This window comes from Arachis hypogaea, chromosome 2, assembly GCF_003086295.3.
Source record: "Arachis hypogaea cultivar Tifrunner chromosome 2, arahy.Tifrunner.gnm2.J5K5, whole genome shotgun sequence".
Classification (NCBI taxonomy): domain Eukaryota; kingdom Viridiplantae; phylum Streptophyta; class Magnoliopsida; order Fabales; family Fabaceae; genus Arachis; species Arachis hypogaea.
The window spans coordinates 91,384,553-91,407,861 of NC_092037.1; the positions used below are offsets into that span (position 1 = coordinate 91,384,553).

The 23,309-nt window shown below is 32.6% G+C and overlaps 2 protein-coding genes and 1 long non-coding RNA gene across 3 annotated transcripts; all 3 read left to right on the forward strand.

Moving 5' to 3' along the window:
- The first annotated feature begins 4,905 nt into the window (after positions 1-4,905).
- LOC112750773 (uncharacterized) lies at positions 4,906-9,551 on the forward strand. The gene is made up of 5 exons (XR_003814021.2): positions 4,906-5,315; positions 5,881-6,074; positions 7,388-8,685; positions 9,050-9,214; positions 9,312-9,551. It is a non-coding gene; the product is annotated as an uncharacterized lncRNA (long non-coding RNA).
- Positions 9,552-12,897: 3,346 nt separating this feature from the next.
- Positions 12,898-14,265, forward strand: LOC112750781 (uncharacterized). Its single transcript, XM_025799635.2, has 2 exons — positions 12,898-13,501; positions 13,870-14,265. Exons 1-2 carry the CDS (start codon positions 13,049-13,051, stop codon positions 13,942-13,944), a joined length of 528 nt encoding a protein of 175 aa, XP_025655420.1. The 5' UTR covers positions 12,898-13,048; the 3' UTR covers positions 13,945-14,265.
- Positions 14,266-19,629: 5,364 nt separating this feature from the next.
- Positions 19,630-22,660, forward strand: LOC112750790 (BAG family molecular chaperone regulator 4). Its single transcript, XM_025799643.3, has 4 exons — positions 19,630-19,972; positions 20,774-21,030; positions 21,109-21,255; positions 22,088-22,660. Exons 1-4 carry the CDS (start codon positions 19,798-19,800, stop codon positions 22,283-22,285), a joined length of 777 nt encoding a protein of 258 aa, XP_025655428.1. The 5' UTR covers positions 19,630-19,797; the 3' UTR covers positions 22,286-22,660.
- Positions 22,661-23,309: the final 649 nt, after the last annotated feature.

Consider the following 23,309-nt stretch of genomic DNA (forward strand, 5'->3'; position numbering starts at 1 on the left):
AATACTGTTAAACCTAACCTTCTAAAATTTACCGTGATAGTTAGCTAAATTAGTCTTTCCTTTTTCATTTATTTTAAAGATGGGTATTTGTTTTATAAGTAATATTTTTTTAGATGTAATTATCTTATAATAAAATTTATTTGTTTAAATATGATTATTAAAATTTTGATTAAAAATAATAGAGATTAATGTCTCGAGAATTTCTAGTCAATAAAAATTTATTGGAAATTAAAACGTTTGATTTAAAATGTGTTTTGGGATTAAGTATATATCTATTATTGTTACTTTAATTTATATATACGATGCTTTAATTATTACAAGCTTTTCAATATTATTGAGTGAACAAATTAAAAGTAATTACAGTATTATTATTTCCTTAAATCAGTATTGTAGTCTGCTTGTTAAATCAGTATCTATCTCTAGTTTCAATGTGAGAAGCAGATAACAAAATATTTTTTAATTTGTCACTTTATTAGACCATCTTTAGTAGAAAATTCGTCCCAATTTTTATTTATGCCTCATCTGTCATAAAAAGTAACTTTACATAAGTTTTTGCGTCATAAATAGTAAATAGGAATTTAAAGCATTTCTCTCTTCTCTATTAGGAGGAACTAACTTTAGTCCCTATTGTGGTCCCACTTAATTAATTAATTAAAATACTTAAAATTAATGTAATTAATTTTTTTAATAATATAATTTAAATATTTAAATTTAAAAATAATTCACTATTAAAAGATATTAATATTAAATAAATTCATATATAACAATAATACACAATAGATAATTCGAGGTTACACTAATTTGTAAAATTACTTAATACAAAAAAAACATAATTAAACTCTATAGTTGACGACAAGCATTGTGAAATTGTCATATGTGTTCAATCAACTCCTCTTTCAATTGTCTATGCTGCTGCCTATTTTGAAGTTGGGCATTTCTTTGGAGAAATTGATGGTATGGTGCAAAATCTTCCTCTTCCAACTGAGGTTGTGATAAGCCATTTTCAACATCATCATACTCTAAGCCTTGAGCAAAATTTTCTGCATAAGTGTCTCTTCTCACATTCAATCTCATGAAGAGCTCGACGTTTTTCACTCATTGTAGACGTGTCAACATTAAGTATTTGCATATCCATCTCCCTTTCCCTTTCCTTGGTCATCCTTTCCATCTCCCTTTCTTTTGCTTTTATCTCCATTTCTTTAATATACCTCTGAGTTTGTAATTCTTGTTCTTTCATTACTGCTTGAATTTGTAACTCCTTCTCTTTGATTGCCATAATCTTCGCTCTATGTTCCTTCTCCTCTTCTCTTTCTTTTTCCCTATCCATTAGTTCTCTTTCTCTAACATTCTTAAAATCTTCCATGAGAGATAATTTTTTGACAACCGATGATTTTCTTTTGTTAAAATCTTCAAACATTTGTGCTTTTCGCTTGCTCTTCTTTGATCCTTGTGGGCGAACGGGAGAGTCCAAACCGGGTTCGTCAGCCAACGGTGTTTCTGGATTTGATGAGTATGCTCCAGTTGCACTAACCTTGGTTCTCTTTGAGCCGCCACTCTGTGTAGGTAGTTGGCTTCTCCATTTTGGCTCCAACCGAATCATGTTCCAACGCCTCTCAAAAGTGAATTTTTGACCATAATTTGTGGAATAAAGTTTATAAGCCAACTTCTTTATATCATCAACGTTCGAACCACTCCTTATGTTTCGACTAGCTTGATCGTAGCAACCAGCAAATTGTGCAACAGTCTTGTTGATCTTATACCATCGTTTCTTACATGCAACTACCCCCCTTGTCATGTCGGAGCAAAATTCTACACAGTAGCTATGAATTCGACTCCAAAATGTTTCTCCCTTTTAATCGGTACCAACTATAGGGTCAGTTGAAATATTTAACCATGCACTGATCAGCATCTCATCCTCTTTCCAATGCCAGTGTTGAATACTATCTTGTCTCTGATCTTCAATATCATCATCATTGAGGTCGATAGCATCTAATCTACGAGGGTTGGCAAAATCTGAATATTACGAATTTGGACTAGATTGTATAGGAGTCTGAGAGGATGGGTTAAAAGAGTCACCAACACCAGATGAATTATGTCTTGATGTACTAAATTGAGTTGGAAACGACAAGAAAGTTGGAGTAACATTTCCGATAGAGGGGTTAAATATGGATGAAAATGGAAAATGGGGTGTGTGAATTTTGATTTTGCGGTTAGAATATAGGAAATTGATTATTATAAGGAGTTTGAAAATTGAAATTAGAAAGATTTTGTGGATTTGGATTTTGAAATGTATTTGGTAGTATGAAGTTTTGATTTGGAACTTGAGAGTTTGAGGTTTGAGATTGTTGGGTATTTGGAATTCGAAAAAAGTTTTGTAAGTAATTGAAGAAAGAATTGAGTTGGTTTGGATCCATTTTTTCAAACCAAAAAATAATAGTAGCAGAATTTTGATTTTGTAAACTTGGAAGAAGATGAAGAAAAGTAGTAGAGAGTGTGACAATAGAAGTGTATCTAAGTGGTATATATAGAGTAACAAAATATTAATTTATTAATAATAACGATAATATAGTAACAGCTAGTTTCTAACGGCTATTTTTACAATGGCTAGTTTTGTAACGGCTAAATTAATATAATAATATAAATATAAATAATATTTAATATTAATTATGATATAAATAATTAATATAAATTATTAATTAAATAAAAATTTAATTATTTAATTTATTTAATTATTATAATTATTAATAAATTAATTATAATTTAATTACTTAATTAATTATTAGTTAATTAATTAATATAAATTATTAATTAAATAAAAATATCAATATTTAATATAATTAGTCATTATAATTATTATTAAATTAATTATTATTTAATTACTTAATATAATTAATTAATTAATTAATTAATTAATATAATTATTTAATTAATTAATATTTTATATAATTATTTATTTTTTATTTTACTTGCCATTTGACAATTGTGTATTGGTTAATGGGAGTCTCCATTCAGAGGGATTCCCTCATTTTGAATTGCGTGAAGAAACTCAAGTGAGTTCCTCTCCAACGTCCCATCTCTCTTTTTTCTCTGACAACACAGTAGAAGGGCTCCAAAATTTTGCCCGTTGAAAATTCTCTTACAGTCTATGAAACATTGATGTAGACAAAATACAGGACAAGATTATTGATGTGAAGTGAATACTACTATAAAGTGATACAATTTAAATCGAAAGAATATAGAATACATGAATAAAATATAAAATGAATGTGACGGTGTCTTTAAAATTGTGTCTAACTTATGAAAAAGAGAAATAAATAATATTTAATAAATTTTAAATATTTTATTTTTTATTTTTAAAAGTAAATTAAATAATTTAAACACTATAATAAAAAGTACCACCTAAAATATAAATAGATTTATCTTTGTTGTTTTAAGTTCGAATGTTTAAGATTATACTTTTAATTTATAAACCAAAATCGCATTTAGGACCATACATCCAGAAATTTTAAGGCCATGATTAATACACAAGATATAAGAAATAAGAATAGATAAAATTATCGAATAGTTAGCTTAAACCGGTGTATGTTGGAATTCTAATTTTTAGCCAATAAAATTTTTTTAAAATAAAATTTAAATTTGTATAGATTAATTATTAATTTATTAGGTCAAAAAGTATCGTAACTATAAAATTCATATAATTACAAATATTAAAGTATATAAAATTAAATAATATGATAATATTAAATAATTTATTCATTTATTTAATCAATACTGTTATATCGATATAGCTTAATTTATTCTTTAGTAAATTAAATATATAATAATAATAATAAATGTGAGGTTAATTAACATAATAAATATATTATCTATTAACTAAGAAATATTTTATCCTCATGTTTTTATTATATATTTTATAGATAATTTAATAATTATTCAATATATATGAAATATAATAACATTAGCAAACAATAAGAATGTGAATTAGAGTTGGTTGGAGTTTACTTAAGTACTAATGAGCTGGCTCAAATTAATCGATCAATTTGAAGAATTCTCTTCTTGATTTCGGCCATTTAAAAGGTAGTTTTATCATCTTAGGTGATTTTAATATAATTATAAATCATAGAAAAAATGAGGAAGGAAATATGAAGTCTGAAGCCTCTATTGAAATTTTTAATGGTTTCATTGACAATAATCAATTAGTTGATCTTGGGATGATAGGATAGCAGTTCATATGGTCAAATAGGAGGGCTGGAGAGGTGTTAATTAGAGAGGAATTTGATCGTTTTATGGCTGAAATGGCTTGGAGGGAGACTTATGTAGATGCGGTAGTAAGAAGATTATCGAAAAATAGTTCGGATCACGCTCCTCTTTACTTAATTCAGTTCCTCCAAGATAATCTACCAATAGAAGGTTTAAATTTTAGGAGTGGTGGTGTGAGATGGAGAATATAAGGGAACTGATAGTGAAAGTTTGGAGTATGAAAGTTAATGGCTCACCTATGTACGTTTTGGCACAGAAACTGAAGTGTTGTAGGTACCGTCTAGTGCAGTGACAACAGCATAACAAATCTAACTCTAAGAAGGTAATTGAAGAACTAAATCTTAGGTTGAAACAATTGAGGGCAGTGGGTTACTTTGGTTAGGGGTGGTAGGAGTACCCGAACCCGCGGGTACCCGCCCCGCCCCTACCCGGTCGGAGCGGGTAATAACCCGCCCCGGATGCGGGGCGGGTTTTTATCGGGACGGGTTTGCTAGCGGGGCGGGGCGGGATCGGGGTTAGGGTGGTCCCGCCCCGCAGTATATATTATATAATATAATATAAAATAAAATATATAATATAAATATATAAAAATTAATAAATATTATTAAATATTAAAAATATATAAACAACTTTTCTTTCAGATGCAACATTGAAAGTTTGAAACCCTGAATTTATTCTTCTCTTCTCCAAATTCCAGAAATCACAGTGAGAGGCTGAGGCTGAGAGCAATAGCCAATAGAGCATCGAGCTTCTTGCCTTCTTCTTCTCCAACACCTACTCGTTCTTGCCACCATCCTCTGTCCGAGAGCATCTGAGTAGCGCTTCGCCGTGAACGTCCTCTGTCCGAGCGCAGAACCTAGCCTCCGTCTTCCGTCCTCCTTCCTTCGTCGCTGTAAATCTGTCACCGTCGCTGTGAGTCCATCGCCGTACCCTTCGTCCGAGAGCAGCTGAGCAGAACTTTGCCACCGTCATCCTCCGTCCAAGCGCAGAACTTACCCGACGTCCTCTGTCCTCCGTCCTCCGTCCTTCGTCGCCGTGAGTCTGTCGCCATTGCTGTGAGTCTGCTGCGAATCACTACTTTTTTTTTGATAATTTTATTCAGGGTTTGCAATGTTCCCTAATTTTAATTTGAGTTACAATTTTGTCCTAATTTTTATTTGAGCATGAATTTGTTGCTGCATGCAATTCTATTTGTATGCAAACTTGTTCAGATTAATATGATAAAAATGGTTGAATCATGCTTATTTTGCCACTGTATTTTTCTCTTGAGTATTATTTATTTATTTATTTTTATATATAAGATTCAATTATAAGAATAAAGATTATAGTAGAGTAAACAAAGTGATGTTCCTGTTATTCATTTCATGATTAGGCTTCAGAGAACATTGACAAAATAATCAGATTTGTGATGTGCTAATTATGCTTTTGCTTCTCTTTTCTCTTACTTTATTTGAGACTTCGAAGAGGTCGAGTTTTGTTTGTTTCATCATGCCACAGTCATCTTTAAGGTCTCATTTATGATTTTTTGTGGATGATTTCTATTTTTTGGGTACTTTATTGTTGAATGTACTAGAGCATGGTCTTTTGGGGATAGTCTCATTGCTTACTCTTTATTTCTAGTTGTTTTGGAGAATGAGCTGTATTCCTTTTCAAAGAAACAAAGTGGTTTTTGAAGAGTCAATGAAGTTTGTTTCTACTGAAAGTTACTATTTGGAAGTTACTATTTGCATCGGAATCGACCCTCGTCCAGTCGTCTGCACCTCTCCTGGTCCCGAAATGCGCCACCTCCACCAGATTCTCCGCGCATAGCATCGGTACAGTTCTTGCCCTTATCCCAGCCTTTTTTTCTTTTTGAATGATTAGATATGCTTAATCTCTGGCTAATTTTGGATGTCATGCGAATAGACAAAGAAGAAGTTCTTTTGATGGTACTGCAAATTATTTTCTGTTGAATTTGGCTGAAAGGATTCTCTGAAAGTTTGAAAACTCAGTTCTATAAACTACCGGGTTGGTGTGTGTAATCTACTAATCTTATTTTGCATATTCCAAATTGTGTGTCTCTTGATTTATCCTAGGAGATCCCCCCAAAATTTGAAAGTTACCTCAGTAATTATCTGGATGAAATTTATGGTCATAATTACAGTGAGAAATGAGAAATAGGTATACTAAAACTCTATATGTTGATTTATCCCTACGTCAAAAATTTTAGTTCAAAAACTATCTTGTAGTATCTGTTTGAATAAATTATGAGAGATCTTATGTGAAATAGAATGTTTTGATGCAGTTTTCATTTGAGATATTATTCAGTTGAGACAGATGTCCTGTTATAGGAAAAACTAGATTCCTAACTTCGGCACAATGTAGCGCACACTATCTTTCTTCTTGTCTTTTGATTATGATTTTCATCAATGTCTTCCTAAACAGGTGATCAGTTCGTTTGTTATTTTCTGGATAAAATCATCTATGCATAGATACTTGTTTCCCCTTTTTTTCCATGATACATATATGTATGTGGATACTTTATTGTGCACTTTTGTGCCTTGATTTTCTCATGACATGAAATTATATTTCAATCGGCAGTTTGTTTGATAAGTATGCTTCATCTACATGCTGAATCATGAGCAACTGTTACTTAGTTTTGAAAAATTGTGCATTTTGATTTTGAGGTTTTTCTTGTTTTCGGTATGTAAATTAAAAATTCCAATTATTGTACACTTAAAATCGGTTTGATTGTCTTTTCACTAATTTGCTTCTTTTTTTTTTCTTTTTAAATTTGTAGGAAAAGTACTTTTATGGTAATTTTTTTCATAGTACCAATTAATTTGTTAATTGTTATCTCTTTTAATTTTCATGTTTAAATTTTGATTTGCAAACTTTTAATGATGATGAAGATATTGAAAGTGATCAAGAATAAGGGTTGAAAATCATTTTATTTCTAATATTGTAATTTCTTTATTATGGTGTTAAATTTGTAGTGATCTAACAATATTTTTTTTTAATTTCAAGTTATTTTAACTAATGACATTGTATGAATTTTATGTTTATATTTTAATTTATCTATGAATTTTAAATTTTTGTCTTAATTTATATATGAATAGGTAAAAATTAAAATATTTAATTTTTACAGGGCGGGTCGGGGTGGAGCAGGTACCCGCAGGGGCGGGTTCCGGTTCTGTTATTTACTACCTGCGGGTAGTGATGGGGGCGGGTAGTATATGCAAAACAGGACGGCAGAGCGGGGTCGGGTAGGGCAAAAATCCGCTCCTACCCGCCCCATTGCCACCCCTAACTTTGGTGGACCAGAGATGTTAGATGTAAAGAAAAAAGTAGAAAAGGAATTATCAAAAAGAAGTTTTTGGAAGGAAAAATCAAGATGCAAGTGGCTGAAAGAAGGGGATAGCAACACAAAGTTCTTTCATCAGAAGTTCCAAGCTAGAAACCAAAAAAAATAAAATTTGGGAACTAGTTCGAAATGATGGTGAGATGGTTTCAGATCCACAAAATATGCTTTGGTGGCTGAAAATTATTTCAAGAAAATATTTTCATTCCCTAACCCATTAGAACCTAGTGATATATTCAGTGATTTCAGTCCTCCGATTACAGTTTTCATGAATCGGAGAAATGAGATCAATCTTTGTGGAGAAAACCAAGATATTTACTTTTAGCATTTTTGTCCTCAAATTGTTCCAGGTGAGGATAGATTTAAAATATAATTTTTTCAGTTTTATTGGGACATTGTAAGTGCTGATATTTTTCAAGCAGTTCGTAGCTTCTTTGGTGGAGGTAAAATTTTGAAGGTGTTTAACCACACAAAGATTTGCTTGATCCCTAAGATCCCGAATACTAGAGACATGTCATAGATTAGATCTATTAGCTTATCCTCAATCTTTTATAAGATTATTTCTAAAGTTTTAGTACATAGATTTTAGGATTATTTTATGAATAATTTAATAAGTTCAAACTAGAGTGCGTTTTTAAAGGATAAATTAATTTTTGATAATATTGTAATAACTCATTAATTTATGCACTATCTCAAAATTACAAGGTGCATATTAGAATGTGAAATGACTATTAAATTGGATATGAGTAAAGTATATGATAGAGTTGAATGGAGTTTTTTATGGTTCATCGTGGAGAAAATGGGTTTTGAAAACAGATGAATTTCTTGGATCAGAGAATTAGTCACTACTGTTTCTTACTCTATTCTTGTGGAATGTCAATTTTATGACTTTTTTAAGCCAAAAAGGGGGTATCCGGCAAGGAGATCCCTTGTCACCTTATCTAATTCTATTCTGTGCGAAAGGATTATCCTATATGTTACACAAGGCAGAGCAAAACAGGTCTATTCAGGAAATTCAGATTCACAGAAGGTCTCCAACAATCAATCATCTTCTATTTGCTGATGACTCTATCTTATTTGAAAAGGTAAATGAGGAATCATGTTAAAATATCATATCTCTACTCAATGAATATGAGATGTTTAGCGAGCAAAAAGTTAACCTCTACAAATCAACAGTTTTTTTTAGTTAAAACATCTCACTCGCCAGAAGACAACAGCTAGCAGAACTACTTAACATAGAGCATGTGAAAATACAAGATAAATATCTAAACCTTCTATCTATTATTCAGATATTTTAAAGGGCTACATTTGTTACAATAAAGAATAAAGTTCAGAAAAGAATTCAAATTTGGAAGAGGAATCTGTTGTCAGCAGGTGATAGACATGTTTTAATCAGATCTGTCGGAGAAGCTATTCTAATATATATGCTTTCATGTTTTAAACTTCCAGATTCTCTAGTGGAAGACATACACAGAATTCTAAGACAATTTTGGTGAGGTCAGAAGGGAGTGGAGAGAAAGTTGGCTTGAGTTAGTTGGAATTGTATGACCAGACCCAAAAAGAAAGACGAATTAGGATTTAAGGATCTCAGAGCTCAGAACCTAGCCTTGATGGGTAAACAGTTTTGGCGAATTACTATTAAGCGTAATTCGCAACTTACAAATATGCTCAAAGAAAAAAAATTATAGATACACTAATTTCCTTTTGGCAGATAAAGGAAACCAACCTTCCTGGAGTTGGCAAAATCTACTGGAGGAAAGAAAAATGGTAAAAAAAGAATTTGAAATGGAGTATAGAATCTGACACAACTGTTCGTATCTGGGAGGACTCATGGTTACTCCCACCCTAACTTTTTAGGCTTAGTAAAAACAACAATCTAGTAACAGACATTCATTGGTTACATGATTTATTTACAGTAGATGAAAGATGAAATAGAGAGCTAATTAAAGCAGTTTTTTCTCCTGATCTCAGTTTGCGAGTTCTCTCCCTGCTACTAAACAACGATGGTGAAGACAATGTTGAATGGGCAGGGATGTGGCCTTGGAATACTGGGTTTCTTATAATTTTTCTCATGTGCCAGTTGAGCACCTTTCAACGATGATGACGAGTTCAATGCTTTGGAAATTAATTTGGAGGTTAAAATTAGGGTTAATTACTTTTTTCGTCCCTAAGATCTGGGGAAAAAATCAAATTCGTCCCCGACCTATTTTGTTATTAAAATATCCTAAACGTTACAAAATGTTATAAAATCATCCTTTTGTCCATAAATAATATTTTTTGGACAATTTTACCGTTAAACAAAGTTAAAAAATATTAAAAAAAAACCTACCCAAACCCTTGATTGACAAATTCCAAAAATAATTTTAATCCCCAAAATTAGAAAAATAGAAACTACATTAAAGATAAATTTTGTACAAAAATTGCTTCAAAATCACAAGTAATTGAAAAATAATGCTCAAGCTAGATATAGATTCTTAAAAATGGTAAAAATAAGGAAAACCTGAATTCCCAAGCTCCAAATGACCATGGCAAATGTATCAAAACTAGTACAGCACATAACAAACCAAATGCATTGAGAATGGCACAGTTGCTGCTGAATTGCACTTGATGTGAGGTATCAATGCACAGTCCCATATTTAAACTCAGAAAAGTTTCAAACTTTACAATCAAAATCCAGGATTCATCAACTCCACAAAGAGGGCCAAACGAAAAAACCTAGAACATTAAAAAAAAAAAACAACTCAAACCCACACACTACATGAACCCCAAACCCTCTCTATCCTGAGAAACCCTCTTCAAACAGGGAACATGAACACAATCCTCGATCTCTCTCGCTGAACGGCAATCATAAAGGAAAGCATTCGCTAGTTTTTGCCGAAACCTCCACCGTGACTCATGACTCGTGACTCACGACCGAAGCAACGATGGAGATGACAAACAGTTGCGGTGACTCGTGACTACCTGACTCGTCCTCGCCAGAACCTCCACTGTCTCTAGCGAAAGCTTCCTCCCCTCCCTTCCGTTTCCAGTTCCACTCTGATTCCGTTCTTGCGGACAGATCCGAACCGTTATAACTTTTTTGAGTCGGGTCTCTGCTTCGAGTTGAGGCTCCACAAGAGCTCCGCACAGCGGTGATTGGTGCCAATAACTCAACACCGGCTGTTGCTCTGCTTTGTTTCCTTCTTCTTTCTTTCCTTTTCTTTCTTCTTCCTCTCTATTTCTCTCTTCTTTTGTTCTGCGTCTTTTTTTTTTCTGTTCTAGGTGGGGGGGTGGGGGAGTGGGGGTAAGGGGTGGGGTAGTTTATTTTTTTTAATATTTTTATTTTTATTTAAGGATTAAATTGTCTGAAAAAAATGTTATTTATGGATAAAAGGATGATTTTATAACGTTTTGTAACGTTAATGATGATTTTAATAACAAAAAAAGGTCGGGGATGAATTTGATTTTCAGTCTAAACCTTAGGGACGAAAAAAGTACTTATCCCTTAAAATTACCATCCAAAGTAAAAAAATTTCTGTCGAGAGCAGCCTATGAAAAATTACTTGTAGTCAATTTAATCAATCAAAGATTCTCAGACACTTTAGCAATGTGTTGAAGATGCAAAAATGGCAACGAAACAATCCTTCACGCCTTGGTCCAATGCAGTCCCACTCCTGAGATTTGGTCTTCCTCTCCTTTTGTGAATACTTTATTGCAAAATAGAACCATAGAGTTTGCAGTCTCGTGGCAAACGGTAACTAAAGACATTGGAAGAGAACAATCTTCTTAGCCCTTCTTGCATCTCTGTGTTGGTTGTTGTGAAAGACGAAAAATTTAGAGGTCTTTAAAAGTGAGAAGCGGACGGTAATAATAATTGTGAAAACAGCAAGAAAGCTCCAGCAAAAAATGACTCAAGTTATAGAATATTATTTTTTGTGAATTTTCAATCTCTTCTATTAGTTTTCTTTTTGCTAGTATTTGATGTTTATTGAAATAGATAATATATTTTTTTTATTTATAAAACAATGTAATTACATATCTTTAAAAAAAATGATATTTCTTTATTTTATAATATTACATGTATCAATAATTAGTTAACTAAAATTTTGCAAATCCAAAAATTAATTAAAATTTATATGCTACCGTTTTAAAATGTATCTAAAATTTATGTTAAGACCTTATTTATACTCTAACTATATTTCACTACCCATTATCTTCACTATTCATAATTTTTTAGTTATTTGTAATCACTATTTAAATTAAAAATTGTCCCGTCAAATCTTTAAAAACTAATAAGTCATTAACTTAACCACTTTATCTAGTTTAAAAATTGTAAATTATGATTAGCTTTAAAAAACAAAAAAATTAAATATCTAATCCTATTTTCTTAAAAAACATATATGCTTTAATCTCTTTATTGATGACACCAGTTATATGAGTAACTCTGTCCAAATAATAAAGACAACCCAGATTATCCTCCATTAGCAGCTTATCCAAATATTGGAGTGTTTGAATTTAAGTTTCTTTAAATTTTCGTGGAGTAAGATTTGTGAAATATTATTTGAATGAGCTCAATTCGAACATTTTTTATAAGAAAAACACAAATAAATCGACTAAGCTCAAATCAAAATAACATAAGAGCCCATTGTGTATAATTTAAATAAGCCCTATTCAAATTATATAGGAACAAGAAGAAAATCGAAACAACTTGTTTCAAATTATTAGTGACATTATATGCATGCATAAATGGAGTCCATGCAATTTGATTTATTAGGGACGTGACATGCAAGCATAAATTGACTCAGACTACTTTGATTTGTATTTTTGTTGATAAATCGACTTTAGTAGCTTTGATTTATTATGAAAATTGGTAAATTGAATGACATTCATCTGATTTATATAAAAATGTGTATTTGAAAAATCTATGTAACGTTTTTAAATTTGGATAAATTATATAATATTGAGTGAGTTTGGTTTAGTTCTGTGTTTTATCCTAATTATTATTGTTGTTTCTAAATTTTTTTCAATAAAATTAATGTCGAAATAAATATTATTTTTTAACTATCAGATTATATCCGAACTTCCAAAGTCACCCAAAAAAAAAAAAAAAAATCCGAACTTCCAAGTTCCAAGTGTTATGAAACGTGTCAAAGCCATAATATTCTCATTCTTTACACTTTACACCTATGACACTTGCACCACCGCAATCACGTTCACGTATGAACCTGATAGAGTCCACCCTTTCATTCATATCAATCTACAAACGCCTCGAATCATCTACAATTATCACATAACAACACACACGAATTTCCCTATAAGTTTTACATTAAAAATTAATAAATAAAATAGTCAAATTTCCAATTTATATTGCTCACATTATTGTAAGTATCATCACTAGTGCCTTACCAAAATAATTGTGACTTTGTGACTGCGTTACATAAATCAAATTGCACCATACATATATACACCATGTCTAGTGAGGAATTCAAGTTGGTTTCACCAGCAATAAAAGAGATCAACAAAGAAGGAATTGGGAAATTACCAAGATATTGCACACAAGAAGGGTTAGGTTCTAAATTTGATATATCCCCACCTCTTGAGTGGCAAAACGTACCACCTAAGACCAAGAGTCTGGCCCTCCTGGTCCAGGATTTGGATGCCGTAGATCCAGTGGGCCGGAAGGTGCAACCAGCCCATTGGATCGTGGTCAATATTCCGACGGCTGTGAATCGGCTCCCGGAGGGATTCTCCGGAAAGAAAGAGGAGGTTGTTGGTATGGAAAATGATGAGTATGGTGTGATTGAAGAAGGGATTAATGATTGGAAAGTGAATGTGTGGCGTGGCCCTAAGATGCCTAATTATGGTGATAACTTTGAGTTTAGGCTCTATGCTTTGGATTTTGATCACCCTTTTGATAACCAGGTAAATTTTATATTTTTATATGAATTTAATTTTGATAAAAAAAAATGTGGTAGGAGAATTTATTATTATTTTAGGTAAAAACTCAGGTGAAGTCGACTTAACGTAAAGTTAATATCTGAGAATCGTTAGATGAAAATTTAGTCAAATCAGTCAAACCATTTAACGGTTTTTAGATATCAACTTCACGTGAAGTCGACTGTACCTGAGTTTCCACCATTATTTTAGGGTAACAAAAAAGTTTCTAAATTCTAATACACACCATGGTGATGATCAGGTTTACTCTCTTGTTATTAGCTTATTCTTGGTTATTAGCTTTCTATTAGAAACAAAATTGAAGTAAGAATAATGTTGATTCAAAACTTTGGCAGGTGACGAAGGAAAAGCTGTTGGATGCCATAACTGGTCATGTGGTTGGAGAAGCTGTATTCACTGCTACTTTCTAAGAACTGAGCAGAACTGCAGAAGATTGAAATACAATCTTCTCAATTCTCATGTATATAATAAATAGTAATAATTCTCAACTGAAGTATCATGTAACCTTTTTTCCCCCGGTATATTAGGAAGTTGATGTATGTCAGAACATCAACATTTTTCTTCCCATTTAGATGTTTGAGTAATCACTCATATTAGAATTAGCAAGTACAATCTCTCATCCTATATATTGTAATCCTATATGTTGTAAGTTGTAACTGTGTGGAAAATGTTTAATAACAAAAAAATTAAAAAAAAAATTAATTTTTTAAATTTTAAATTTTTATTTTAAAGAGTAAAGTGTAATTTTTTATTTTTAAATAATTTTTTTATATTTTTTTATCTCGAAAAATTATATTTTATTTTCTAAAATAAAATTTAAATTTAGAGGATCTAAATAAAAAAAATTTAAAATTTTATTTGGTATCAATAAAATAAATTTTAACTTTTTTTATTTTTTTAGTATTATCGATAAATGATCTCTTAGTAAATGAAAATTATATAAAATCGGGAATATAAAGTAGTATAGTTTTTTTTATAGGCTTAAATTAAGCATGATAGTATTTCTTTTTCATTTGTTTACATACTCTAATTGGGAATTAACTCAATATTAGAAAATAAAAAGAAAAATTAACCATCTAAAAAATGTGATTGTTTCTTTGTTAGTTTGAATGGTGCAAAAACCACCTTCACTAATTCACGTTAAGCGATATATATATGAACACAAAATTAATATGAATGTTGTTTAAAAAACTGTCAACATGCAAGAACACAAAATTGCATCCATTTTTTAGATGATGTTGAATGAAAATTCAAGCGTGGTAAAGTTAATTTCCTGAATTGACATTGTTTATTTCCTGGATTATATTTTGGATGATATATGAGTAAATCGGATCAAGTGTTTTGTGCATTTATTCGTTTATATAGTATTAGATATTTAAATCTCGTTTGGTTTAGACAGGGTGGAGTTAGATGAAATATTAGAAGGAGGTCAAAAATATTTATATAATAAAATAAGGTTAAAATAAAATTTTAAAGGAGATTAAACTGAAATTTATATATAATTTACATGTAAAAAAATAAAATTAAGAGAGTATTGTCCTCCTTTTGCCATTATATGGCTCCGCCCGTGGGGTTTACGTATCTAATAATCTATTATTAAAAATTCGTAGAAATGAGATGGGTGGCGTGGACAAAAAGAAAATATAAATGAGTTATTTTCTTTTAAAATTATTTCATTTGATTTTTGATAATTTCGACAGAATATTGAATCAAACTTGTATTAAGATCTCTATTCAAAGAGTAGATACAATTTTTTTGAAAAAGAATGGACTCAATCTAAAAATGACTTAGTATTTTGTCAAAAGTGTATAAAATGCTCAATGATATTAAACCATAGTAAATAATATAAAAGAATTACAATAAAAAATATAACATAAACGAAAACTTTAAATAGGTAAGAAAATAAAATTGGAATTGAAAAAAAAATACTTGAAAAAAAGAAGTAAAAATAAAATACGCAAAACAAATAAACGAAAAGAAATAAATTAAGAGGAATAGAAAAACAAATGAAAATAAAATAAAAGTGGACTTCAGACACTCATATGTATTTGTACTTCATTTGCTTCCATTGTATTAGTGTGACTAAAAATTTACAGGATTTTGTGTGATGGTGAAATGTTCAAATTGAAATCGTCTAACTCTTCTAAACTTTTCTTATTTATAAACCATAAGGAGTGGACTGCAGAGTGCTCCTTTCTTGACACGATCTAACCTCTTTTTTTTTTTCACGCTTTCTCCACCCATGACTTTGTCTTGATTGCAAAGGACTTTGTTCTCCAAGGTTGATATTTCATGTCTTTACTTCTACCTTAGTTTTCAAGCACCATGTTTTATATAATGCTCCAGATAAAACGACGTGCGATTTATAAAATTTTGACCTAGGTTCTTTTCGACTCGACTCGTCTCATAATCAACATTCTGTTTTTTCATGGTCAAGTCCTAATTCCTTCAAAGTTTTTCACGTGCGATCAACCAATTTTGACTGTAATTCTTTTAACTCAATCTATATGAGACAGTCGATACCTAATTCTATCATAATCGAATTTTATAATAAGTCAAAATTTTACACTAACAAAGACAAATCACAAATCGACTTACAGTAACTATTTTACTTTTGTAGGATTATGGATTAGATAAAGGTTTGAAACTTAAAAGTTTGTAAATCATTTGTATCAATGTTAGAGGTACACAATAATTTTTTGTTTCGTTTTTTTTTGTTTTTACTATTTAGTTGGAGTACAATTTTTCTTAGTTAAGAAATACAAATTTCCATTGTGCTTTTGTAACTAAGATAATTGATTAAAATAGCTTGATATATTGATAAGGTAAAGAATGTTATTATTAGTATAAAATTTCGATATTTGATAACCTTTGACCATGAGGATTAAAACGTCGAAATACCTTGACACATGATAAATAAAGAACGTGGGGTAAATACTTGGTGACTAAGGAAAAAGAAAAGACGTGGGATGTCTAACTTGGTAAACAAGGTCCTTCATAGTTAAGGTAAGGTCATGGGTTGTGAGAGTCCAAAGAAAAGAAAAAAGTTAGATTCATGAAAAAAGAGAAGCATTTCGTAATTCACCATTGTGATCTATAAATAAGAAAAGTTTAAAAGAATAGAAAGACTTCAATTTGAACACTTCATAATTACACAAAAGCTCTACAAATTAAATTTGAACACTTTAATTTAAATTAAATTTACTGTAGAAAATTAATTTTTTTAATATAAGTGCTTGTTCAAAGTAGTAAGCTATTAGGTGGTTAGATTTTGAGAACTTGAGATGGTACCTAAAAAAGTTACTTAGCTAAGATTGTAAGCTATGTTAGATTTTTGAAGTTATTAGTCTTATATTCAACAAGACTTGGTTCAGCATTTTGTATTTCCTGTGTAAACGTGAGACTATATGCTTTAGTAAATTTGCTTTTTTTTTGGAGTTGGGTCATAAATTATTTAGTATTTTGTATTGGGTCATATGAAGAATTTGTAGGGCGTTATTAACGATTTTTTAAAAATTAGAGCATGCGATGTTTAGCGTTTTTAGAATTTTATGCATTGAACACTGTTTTGTTATGATTGTGATAAGAAATTTTCTATCATTATCCAGTCCCATCGATGTATCACCAGCATGAGACGGCAACACGGTATGCCATTGGATGATAGGATCGTTCCGTACTTGCAGATGACTGATTTATCCATCTTGCAAGATTGAACGAGACTTGGTTTTGATTAGACGAAGCATTGTTGTGCGCATTCATGGAGAGATAGCAACTGGAGATGCATACTTTTCACATGCCATTTGGAGATGCACGATCACATTACAGGATGTAGCGTACCTGCTAGAGCTCTCGATCGACGGTCAATATGTCAGCGGATACCTCACGAACTTTGAGCAATATATCGAGGGCGGCCCGCCAGATAGGTATGGTTTGAGGAGCTGTTGGGTGTTTTGCCTCTTGTGAATTGCATCTACAAATTCACAGTGAAGTTCACTTGAATACAGGAGACATTTAGTGAGCTTCCGTAGGGGGCAGATGATGAGATGGTTAGGAGGTATGCCCATGCGTATATCATGATGCTCTTATCGACATAGCAGTTTGGGGATAAGTCTGGTACACAACTTTACATCTGTTGGCTACCCTACATCGCCAGGCTAGAGGATATGGGTGGGGGTCTGATATACTGTCATGGTTATACAGGTGCATGTGCCGCGTGACAAATAGGAATGTTGTCAAATTCGCCGGTCCATTGTAACTCCTGCAATCGTGGATCTTCTAGAGGTTTCCTGGTTTCCGGTCGGATGGATTTGATGTGTTTCAGTGGCCGTTGGCGTTGAGGTACTCTCTTTTGGATTATGCATCACGTTTTTAATAATTTATCAGTTTACTTTATTGTTGACTAAATGTTTTGGCCTTCAGATGGTCAGGTTATCAGCCGACGTTGAGCGACAAGGGGCCTCGTGTCGCGCATTGGAGTACTTTGAAGTCGGTCTAAACTCGAAGTGTGCTTTTGTGGCATTTTGCAATACCGTGATCGAGACGGCAGCATCAGCTCTAATCATGGACAGTATGAAGGCTGATATGATATGATAATCAAACATTCTGTGATCACTAGATATCGATGTGACTAGACAAGTGTGAGGACCATTGTACTGTTTTACCTTCCAAATGCCTCTGCACTGGCGGAGGCTAACCCAAATGAGCCATATGCACCCACTGCCGAACTCCTTGCACTTGCCATAGTACTTCCAATGATCGGATTCCAATCTTTGTACTCAGCCCCACAGCAGATCTATAAGTCTTCACGCTTAACAAGACTTCTTCTTTATCCCAAAACTGCCGACCAACTTAATATTCAGATACAACTCTTGTATTATGTGTATCTCTGGCCCCGAAACCAACAGGTACTTCTGGATTCCCTGAGGTACCACGCATCCAAGTCCAGAGCTGAGAAGTGCAAAGGTACCGATTAGTTCCTGAACTAGATGCTTCGCCACCTACAACTAGAATGGTTCGTGGTATGTCATCGTCACTATCATCAGCTATCGTGGCAGGCTCCACATCATGATCATCGTCATCATGCAGTGCATCCTCAACCTCATCGGATACTCCACCTTCTCCAAAACCGGAACCATTGTAGGAGAACTGAGCGTCGCGGTTGCAACCTCCCTCAACGGTCCAGTCTCACCAACTCCTGCGTCACCACTGCGGTTCAGATTAAATGTAAAGGATGGAGAAGCAACTAAAATTGCCGCAGGTGCAATCACCGGCACAGCTGATGAGGCACCAACAGGCATGGAACTAGAATAGGCTGGATGTCCTAAGACTAAGGATTCCTATTTGAACCTCTAGAACTAGATACCACATCCACAATCTTCGCCAACAGCTCTGGAGTCTTCACCTTGAAAAATTGTCGATGACAATAGAACAAAACTTGCAAATCTTCGTCACTGCTAATAATAAATAAATCATACTTCACAATTCACATCATCGCGTAACACAGAAATAGGGATTCTATAAAATAATTTCTCCACTCGTTTCGACGCCATGCAGACCTGGTTTCTGGAGTATAGTATTCTAAAACTCAGTGAAATTCGTCGAAGGTTTGAGAAAAAAACACTCAGCGGGTCCTTATTAGTAAATTTAATTTCTGATCGCGTTTTCTTCTTAATGGACCACCTATAGTGCATAAGAACTAAAAAACTCTCACCACTAACCATTATAAATCTCACTATGATGAAAATTTCACGTTGAACTCGTATTTATATACGTTAGGACTCTATTAAATCGAATTAACTGCGTTCGATTTAATCATATAGTATGATACATAGTAAATCAAATTTTTTTACTTCGATTTAATATGAAGCATATAAATCGAATTTTATAGATTCGATTTAATAGAGTAGGACATAAATCAAATTCTTTGGCTTCGATTTACATATGAATCATAATTTTTAGTAATTCGAATTTTATAGACAAATTACCGATTTATATAAAAAATATAAATTTAAACTTTTACGTAATCTTACACTTTGGGGATACACGTAATTTTGGTTTGTAAATGGTTTATACACGTGACTTATCCTATATTTTTTACCCTAAAAAATTAAATTAAAAGAGATTGTTACCCAAAAGAACAAAAGGCCCAAAAATAAACCAGACGCTGCTTTGGAGTCCGGTTTGCATATCTAATGAAGTAATGCAGTTCGTCTGGTCAAACGTAAGTCCAAACTTCATCGCACTCTGCCACTCTCAATCGCAAAATGCAACCCTCCTCTGCGTTTTGCCAAACACCCGCTTCGCTTTCCATGGACACCAACGCCCCAAATCTTGCCACCGCCGGAACCCCTGACGACGGCGGCGGGCCCGAAATCAAGGTCAACGTTTCCCATGGTCCCTCTCACCACGAGGTCCACCTTCCAGCCCAATCGACTTTCGGTGATTTTTCTTCTTATTCTGTTTCCAATTCAGGGTGATAATAGTTGATTTTTTTGCGAGTTTGATATTTTGATTTTCTGAAACCATGCGTCTTTTTGGTTGAGTTCTCGCGCAGAGGGACAAAATAAAGTTGAGACTTCGTGAAATTAGGGTTGGTATTGTGTTGCTTGGCCAGTGCATATTCTGAATATTTTAAATATATGAAGTTTAGCGGCTTTGAATGTTTGATACATGAAATTAGGGTTCGAATTCTAGATTTTTTTTTTGTCACAGAAGTTTTGATGCCATATCAGCATTACGCGCTGGCTGGATTCTAATCATTCTAAATTTGTTGCAGGAACCAGAAGCTTAATTATTAGGTAGAGGCACATAAATATACATCTAATCTACCAATTTTTTTGTCATTTTCTTCTTGAGTAGATAAGTAAAAGATCAAGTTCGAGCCTTGTTGATATGAAAAACTATAGGCACCGGCAGAGCTTTTAACTTTGCAGTAGCTTACTTGGCTTGAACTAAATTCGTTAAGTGCAGTAGTGTAGGGAACTTGGTATAGACTGAAAACAAATATCTATGATATTGTTTAGTTTGCCTTAGATGCGAAAGTAAACGCTTCTTTTTGCGGATCGATCTTGTATTTGAAAAGAGTAAAATCACATAACACTCGTGTTAATATTGGTCTGCTCATCGAGAATATTGTCTCATTCAATGGTTTAGTTTTTCGTTGAATTATAATATTAGTTTGGTTATCAAGGATGTTGTTCATTGATGTATGGCTTGTCTTGTTTGGTTTTTCAATAACAGGGGATCTCAAGAGATTGCTTGTGCATAAAACTGGTTTAGAGCCTGAACAGCAACGACTTTTCTTTAGAGGAATAGAAAAGGATGATAAACAACACTTGCACCAGGAAGGTGTGAAGGACAAGTCCAAGCTTTTGCTTTTGGAAGGTACTGCTAGCAAAGAGAAGAAACTTGAGGAAGCCAGAAAACAAAATGAGATGTCAAAAGCTTCTGAAGCTGTTGCTGGAGTTAGAGCTGAGGTGGACAAGCTTTCCAATAGGGTGAGTTTATCTTTGAAATAACCTATGTTGAAAAATATTTACAGAAGAATGATCATATGGACTAATCTAATTTTTCAGGTGAGTGCCCTGGAAGCAGCTATTAATGGGGGGAACAAGGCTTCTGAGAAAGAGTTTCTTGTGTTGACGGAGTTGCTTATGAAGCAATTGCTGAAGCTGGATACTATTGAGGCTGAAGGTGAATCGAAGTTGCAGAGAAAAGCTGAGGTAGTATTGATGACAATAATATTGCTTACCTGAAAAGTTAATAGCTTGGTCTATTTTTGTTGGGTTTTTAATTATCTGTTGTGCAATCTCTTGTGTTGGTTAGTTGTGGGCAATAATCTTTCTCGTTTTATTTGAAATGGTTTTTGGTTTTCACCATGATGTGTAGAGCAGTTCACGCAATCTTGTGATCATTTTCTTTCTCTGAAAATTGCTAGACTGGATTATAAAGCTGATATGATAATATAGAAAAAGGACCTTAGGAAACTCAGTGATCCCTTGGTGTAAACATTGTCAGAGAAGGTTCATATATAATAGATTATAGATGTGTGCCAATATTTCATCATTCATGAAATTTCAAGTAGATATTTCTTTAAAAAGTACTTACTACTATGGCATTTTGCATATTTTGAAGGTGGTTTTTGAGCTTCTGGCCTCTCTCATTTGAACAATATAAAGTGACTAACTTTGTTTCTCCCATCCAAAAAAGAAATCAAACCTTACTTTAAATTTAAATCTCTAGGTGTTGCAATTGTGACAATCTGAGTTATTTGTGAATCTGTTTGTCCTCTATAATCTGAAATCTTTGCCTATGTTATTCATCATTGTTAGTTTGTTTTCCTTTATTTTATTAATTAGTTCTATTATTATTATTATTATTATTATTATTATTATTATTATTATTATTATTATTATTTAGAGAAAAGAGTATATCTCTTCACATATTTCTTCATAGAGGTGTAAAAGCAGCTTTTGGGAGAAAAAATATTGCATCAATCATATTTGTTGTTAACTCCTACGAAAGGCTGAACATAAGCTTTTCCACTGTCAACAGGTACGTCGTGTGCAGAGCTTGGTCGATACCCTAGATGCTCTAAAGGCACGAAATGCCAACCCTTTTAGCAGCAGTGACAATGGTGTGAAAGTTACAACCCAATGGGAGACCTTTGACTCTGAAATGGGAAACTCTAATGCCCCACCTTCAACATCATCTTCTACTAAAGTAACTGAAGACTGGGAACGGTTCGATTAGCTCATAAGTTGCTGTGGAACATTAAATTATAAAGTTTATACAACACCACAGGGTTGGACTTTGATGCTTCATTATTTATTCAAGGTTCAATCTTTCTTAAGTTTGCCGTATATTTCTTGGCACAAAGATAAGATTGCTGGTTAGCTTGTGAAGTAGGTGGCAACAATTCTGGTAGCATAAGGATTCTTTCCCTTAATAGAGGTAAGACTGATAGCACTTAATCCTCTGCAGACTTCATAATATTTTGGACATGAGATGGGAGCCCCATCTACTTAGTTTTAGAACTAAACATGTGTATAAGTTAAATTGTATTCTTTTAGTTGAATAGTATTCCTGCACTGTTATGGTTAATGACTTAACGCATTTTTAGTTAAAGGTGTTTCTTTTATTACATAACTATTCTTGTAACAGGTTTTTGTTTTATTTTATTTCGATGGCTCTATGAGCTGCAATGCCTTCAAAAGGTAGCATTTATCAATCCAAGATGAGAAGAATTCACAAGAGTTAGTAGGATTAATGAACATTGTAAATTTATCTTAAATAAAATTAGTAGGACTCTTTTATCATGTGCTTAAAATGATCTTAATTAAATGAGGTTAAATTTGTGTTAATGTAAGAAATTTTCGTGAGATAAAGTTGGTAGTATTGACGATGATCCATTATCATGTGTTGCAACAAAAACCAGTATTTCTCAATTGCTTGAAGTGTATTATGTAGATATGTATTTCTTTGATTATTTTAAAATATGAGTGTATGTATATATACATTATAATATGTATATTACATATTGCAAGTTGTTTTGTAATTTTAGAAAATAGAGACTTTGGGAGAATTTTGAAAGGTTAATAAAAGTCTCAATTTCAAAATTTGTGAACAATGTCCAATTTTTTGAGAAGAATTTTCTTATCATCTCCGCAAACTTGCAAACACATTTTTAGAGAAGACTAAGTTTTGAATCCTTGTCAGCAATGGTGGATGGTTCCTAAAAGTTTTTTTTTTTTTTTGAATAGACTGATACGTCCTC